A 6,000-nucleotide genomic window follows, 5' to 3' on the forward strand; every position below is an offset into this window, starting at 1 on the left:
CACCTTACTAATCAAGAATCTGTCAATCTCCACCTTAAAAATAGGCAAGATTAAATAGGTGAAATTCAGACAGTCCCAAGAACATGCAAACTCCATCAATCAGCATCTGAGCTCAGGATGAAATCCAGATTGTTGCAGCACTATCAGCTGCACCATTCTGTCTTCCGCTACTCTGTTGAATGGCGGATTCCTCATTTTGAGACTATGATAGCGCTGAAAATGGCAACATTTTACATGAAGCTTCTCTTTAAATAGCCTCTTATAATTGTCTCTCCTTATTATGTATCCATTCCAGTGCTGAGAAAGTCATTAGATCCAGTGCTGAAATGGGGAGAAGGCAAGAGAATGAGGTTAGGAGGGAGTGATAGATCAGCCATGATTGAATGGCGAAGTAGGCTTGATGGGCCGAATGGTCTAATTCTGCTCCTATCACTTATGATCTTATGAAAATATCCTGCTATCATCGTTAAATCATAGCAACTCTCAGAACTAAGAAACAAGGAACTGCAGAGTCTGGTTTACATAAAAGGACACAAAGTGCTGGACTAACTCAGCGGGTCAGGCAGCATCTCTGGAGAACATGGATAGGTGATGTTTCGGGTCTGCTCCTGATATTCTACCACCTATCCATATTCTCCGCGGTCCACGGTCTTAACTCAATTCTGCTGCCCTGACCTGGAAAAAACATTCATAAAACATTGCCCCTTTTATTTAGCAAGAAAATTCACCTCTACCCTTTTGTTGGCAGTTTACATACTGCCCCCAGTCACGTGGCACTGGCCAAAATATACTCGGTTGTTAACTCTCTTGGGACAGCAAACTAATGTGCTGTGCAGGAAAGAACTGCTGGTGCTGATTTACACCAAAGATAGACACAATATACTGGAGTAACTCAGCGGGTCAGGCAGCATCGCTGGAGACAAGGAATAGGTGATGTTTCGGGTCGAGACCATTCTACAGACTGAGAGTCAGGAGAGAGGGAAACTAGAGGTATCCTAATGTCCTGTTCATTAGTTGCAGTGATTTCAAGCAAGCTAACTTCAGCAAGTACTTCCAAAATAGATGAACATGTCTCCTGCCCCTCACACACAGGCTGTTAACATTCTAGACCACGGCTACACCACCACCAACTTGCCCATATCTCGACCAGTTTGATCATCTATGGGAGCTGCTTCTGCCGACAGAGATTTCAATCATGAGGGGAAGATAGACACAAAGAGCTGGAGCAACTCGATGGGTCAGACAGCATCTCTAGAGCTGAGAGAGCAATAGAGCAGTGGTCCAAGGAGGCTATGTGTCTACCTCAGGACTGGCTTAAGTCGGTGAACTGGAACCTGTTCACAACCGCTTCACCCACCTGATGGGTAATATCTCAGTCGTCATACATTTCATCAAGAAATGCACTGATGACCATGTTCCGACAGACAATTAGTATCTACCCTAACAAGAAGCCAAACAAGAATGGACCCGGGAGATTCACTCGCTGCTCAAATCCAGATCCAATGCTTTCATAAAGATTGACACTGCACTGCACAAGGTGGCCAAGTATGATCTCCACAAGGCCATCAGGGATGCCAAGAAAGAAATCCAAAACAAACAAGAGGCTCAATTCCATCAAACTGAAAACAGGTGACTCTGGCAGGGCCTGAATATCAACACGGACTATGAGACGAAAGTGGGAAAATCTGGGGCAATGACACATCGCTCTGGAAAAGCTGTTTTGTAATCAGGTAACCAAAGCTCTATCTAGGTGCACTCTCCATATCCCACTGGCTCTGTCGATGGCAGAGGTCAGATCTGCTTTCATGAGTGAATGCTCACTTTCACTCTTGGAAAGTGGCTGGCCCACAAGGAGCCGCAGATAGGTTCTGAAATTGTGTGCCAATCAACTGGCCAGAGTCTTCAACCTCTCCCATCAACAGTCTACTAACCCCATCTGCTTCAAGGAGAACTCCATTATTCCAGTCCCCAAGAAGGATAAAGCGACCTGTCTCAATGACAACGCTCAGTAAAATCGACCATAATGAATTGCTCTGAAAGATTGGTAGAAGCCCACATCCGCGATAGTTTTATTAAAGGCTCGGCGCTTGCTTCCATTCAGTATATCTTCATGGTGCATTGCATCAGGAAGTCTGGAAGTATCATCAAGGATGCCATCCAGGCTATTCCCTTTGGGAGAAGATAAATAACTTAAAAGCTCAGACATCTTTACCTAAGAACAGCTTCTTCCCCACTGCATTCTGACGCCTGGAACAATCACCTCTAACACACCCCCTTTCCAGAGCAGCTGCCACGTACTCTTACTTTTAACTCTACCTCATTGGGTTATTCCATTATTGTACTTTAATTTGCTTTTTTTGCACTCATTCAGTTTGCGCTGCAATCTTAATCCATTCTGCTGTTTTACATTTGTGGTTTGTGTTGTTCTACTTATCTTTACTGGATGTAACATGCTTACACTGTGAGTTTGGTGTGAACCAGGAATTTCATTGCATCGGTGTATATGACAAATCTGTCTGAATCTGAATTTAAACCCTGGTTTTAGACACCACCCAAGGGGAACGTGATCTATATCTATTCTACCAAGCCTTATAAGAATTTTGCACGCTTTGAAGGAATCATTCCTCGTTCATTTCAAAGGGTTCCATCCCCATTCTCGTATGAGTACAGACATAGCCTCATGAATCAATATCCAGCGTTAGTGGAATGTGGGTGAGGGATTCCACGTTACCCATCTGGATGTAGTCGCTGGACGCACAACCACCCCCCCCCCCCCCCACCCCCCCCCAGATTCGTATATTTTCGCAGTGGATTTCTAAGAATTTCTATTTGAGATTTCCAACTTTACAGAGTTCTTTATAAATATATTCACCCGAGTGACGTGCTGGAGTAGATACTTTCGCCTCTACCTGTCATAAATTTTAATATTGGTAGTTTGATCAAAATATGATATCTATAAATGTCTAAACGAAATATCTCCCCCGCTGTAAACGGGATCTTGCTATTTACAAACCTGCATTAGTACATTACACGCCTCATTCTCTAAAGCTCTTTTGGTTTGGAGGATAACGTGGAAACGCACTTCAAGCGAAAAACAAATACCCAATTGATGTGGGTACTGTGCGAATATTCTGGAGTTGATATTTAGGCATAAGGAGCATTCTGGGCGTAATGCAAAATAAACTACTAGATACGAACTAAAGACGTTGCTGAATAAAATTTCGCATCTTCTATCGAAAGCCACACATTTCGTAAAGATTAACACGAAAACTTTAAAACGGTTTCAACAGATGACAAAAAAACAAACGAACATTGTGTATTATAAATGTGCAAAATATAATTTACATGAATTATCACCAAAGCTACTGATTAATAATAATTTAAATGTGTTTAACATCTAGCAGAGGATTAGTTTTATTTGTTTTTTGATTTTATTGTGGGTGGGTGGTGTTGGCGGATTATGTTATTGAAGCATAAGCCACAGAAGAGGGTGTGGGTTCAGTTTCGATAGTATCTCCGATTTCAAAATTGCATGCATTTTCGATCAAATACAATGAGAATATTTACAGCAAAAATGGACACGTCCTCAAAAGCGAACGATAAATTAAGACGCGAATACATTCTCGGATCGTTCTCTCGTTATGCATCTTGCTTGGATTGTGAGTGTTTCGTTTCTCAATCCCCTCTAATTAGGGAATATATATATTTCTTGATAACCAAATAACACAGGGGTACTTTGACGAGAAAAGACGTTTCGGAATTTATCAGGTTTGAAACTCACCGAACAGTTCGGAACGGACTTGGGGTGGATTTGGCCCCGGGATTTGTTGCATGGTCTGCTTTCGTTCTGTGAATTAAACGGATGCAAGGAGGTATCTGCGCACAGTGCTGTCGCCAGGTACTCTGCTCGATCGCTGCTTCTTCCCGCAATCACCTCGTCCCAGCGTCCCGAATCTGACCTCCTCGGATGCACACTCACTGGTAATGGAAGCGAGATGAGAATCATTCGATGCCAAGCCGACAGGCGCGCAGCCTCTCGCCAAATGTTATACTGCCTTCCTTGCACACCAAATTACATAGGCGCCGAGATGCTTGTAGGATAACATTCCCGTGAACTGAGAGGGCACTTTAACTCTCTGACGCCCGCCGTAAAAAAACAAACGAGGGATGGGAAACCGTCGAGATGCCATTCCGGGGACTACTATAATTGTGGAGTTAAAAACCAAACAGACCTCTTGACTTTTGGAAATATCTTCAGCAGTCCGGTAGCGATCGTCCCGTGAGCGTTTTCCAAAGTCTAACTAATGGGCTGAGGAAAAATGGAAATTATGTTCCGTCCAACGCGCGATACAAATGTTTGGTCCACGTTTTCCCCAGAGAGGTTTCTGCGTGTGGACAAGGTCCCGAGGAATGGATTTGAGTCGATTCTGAAGTTCACCAGAGCAGCAACAAAGCACTATCACCGGGTAGAGGGAGTTTGAGATTGGCTTTGAACATCATGTTCTATTAAAACACACCCGCTGTTCGGTAATTTATTTCCCGAGATACATAAATATGTTAGAATAGGCGTTAGAATATCCGTTCCCCAATATTGAGAAATGTTGCTACATATCTATACTAGATGCCCACTTTACCTTTAAATCGTCCTTGGGTCTGTCTGTAGGTTCCGATAAAAGCCTATCGATCCGAAATGTTTAAACCTTCCCCCTTTTTTCATAGCTGCTGCTCGACCTGCTGAGTATATTCTGCCCTTGCCGCCGCTCAGATTTGTTTGCATTTGATGGGGGTATATATCCCAAGCCCTTCCCTCCAATCTATATCACCCTCCAAAGTATGTAACCATCAACTGGACCTTTATTCTTTTTTTTTTAAATAATAACAGACAATGCCTCAAATACTCAACGGGTCAGGCAACATCTGCGGCAAGAGAAAAATGTGGCAGACCCACAATTTACAAGCGCGAAGTCAAGTGTTCAGTCACATAGTCGGTGGGGTTAGGAGGCAGAGGACAAATGACTCTCTGCAATTGTTTAAAACTAGAATTGCTCGGGTGCTTACGCTGTTTAAGATGCCTGCTTCGGAGACGAATCAAGGCAGTTGAAAAGAGAGATGGCAAAGTGTAACACGCAGGCTTAGAGCTGTAGCTAAAACCTAGAAGAGAATGCTGGCCATGCCTAACTATTCAGGTAGTGGGTTTGGAGAGAGAGGAAAGCAGAGTTATTATAAGAGGTGGATAACCTAGCTGTGGAACTGGCCAATTCTGATTTAAAAAGACAAAGCAAGTTAGTGGGATCTTCTGAATTTGATATAGAGAATTGAAGGCTATGTTGTGCCCAGACGATAGGTGAGGTGTTGGGTTTTACGGTTATTTGGACGTTGTTGGGACAGTATAGGGTTCAACAGTCAGATAGGTCTGAGTGTGCGAGGAATGGGGAATTAAAGAAGCAGGCAGTGAAAGCTGAGGGTCACCCTTGCAGATTGATCGTGGGTGGTCCACAAACCAGTCACCCAATCTACATTAGAAGTGATCACATCGTAAGCACCAAATCCCACACGCTGGTATGGACACGTGCAAGAGCATCAGTGTTTCACTTGGAAGGATTGTTATGCCCCTGTCCCACTTAGGAAACCTGAATGGAAACCTCTGGGGACTTTGCGCCCCACCCAAGGTTTCCGTGCGGTTCCCGGAGGTTTTTGTCAGTCTCCCTACCAGCTTACGCTACCTGCAACCTCCGGCAATCACCGGCAACCTACGGGAACCGCACGGAAACCTTGGGTGGGGCGCAAAGTCTCCAGAGGTATCCGTTCAGTTTTCCTAAGTGGGACAGGGGCATTAAGGTCTCCGGATGTTGGGGCAAAAGAGCAGGTGTTAAATCTCCTGTAGTTTGCATGCAGGAGGAGGGGAACAGAGGTGAAAGAGCAGATACATCTTTCACTTGGAACTAATGCGGGTCAATAGAAATGAAGTTGTTCATTGGAAAAAAAGAAGAATATGAGATA

At 44.0% G+C, this 6,000-nt stretch overlaps 1 protein-coding gene across 2 annotated transcripts in view; it reads right to left on the reverse strand.

Annotated features, from left to right (window-relative positions):
• LOC116979968 (transmembrane protein 255B-like) overlaps window positions 1–4,442 on the reverse strand; it is a 78,903-nt gene extending 74,461 nt beyond the window's left edge. The window contains exons 1-2 of one of the 2 annotated variants that reach the window (XM_033031953.1): window positions 4,233–4,442; window positions 3,782–3,978 (exon numbers count right to left, since the gene is read on the reverse strand). In XM_033031953.1, coding sequence (XP_032887844.1) covers window positions 3,782–3,833 — 52 coding nt within the window. In that variant the 5' untranslated portion in view covers window positions 3,834–3,978; window positions 4,233–4,442. Of the gene's footprint in view, window positions 1–3,781 lie in introns of both variants that reach the window. The other variant, XM_033031952.1, reaches the window with a different exon arrangement.
• Window positions 4,443–6,000: the final 1,558 nt, after the last annotated feature.

Source organism: Amblyraja radiata, chromosome 13 (genome assembly GCF_010909765.2).
Source record: "Amblyraja radiata isolate CabotCenter1 chromosome 13, sAmbRad1.1.pri, whole genome shotgun sequence".
Lineage (NCBI taxonomy): Eukaryota > Metazoa > Chordata > Chondrichthyes > Rajiformes > Rajidae > Amblyraja > Amblyraja radiata.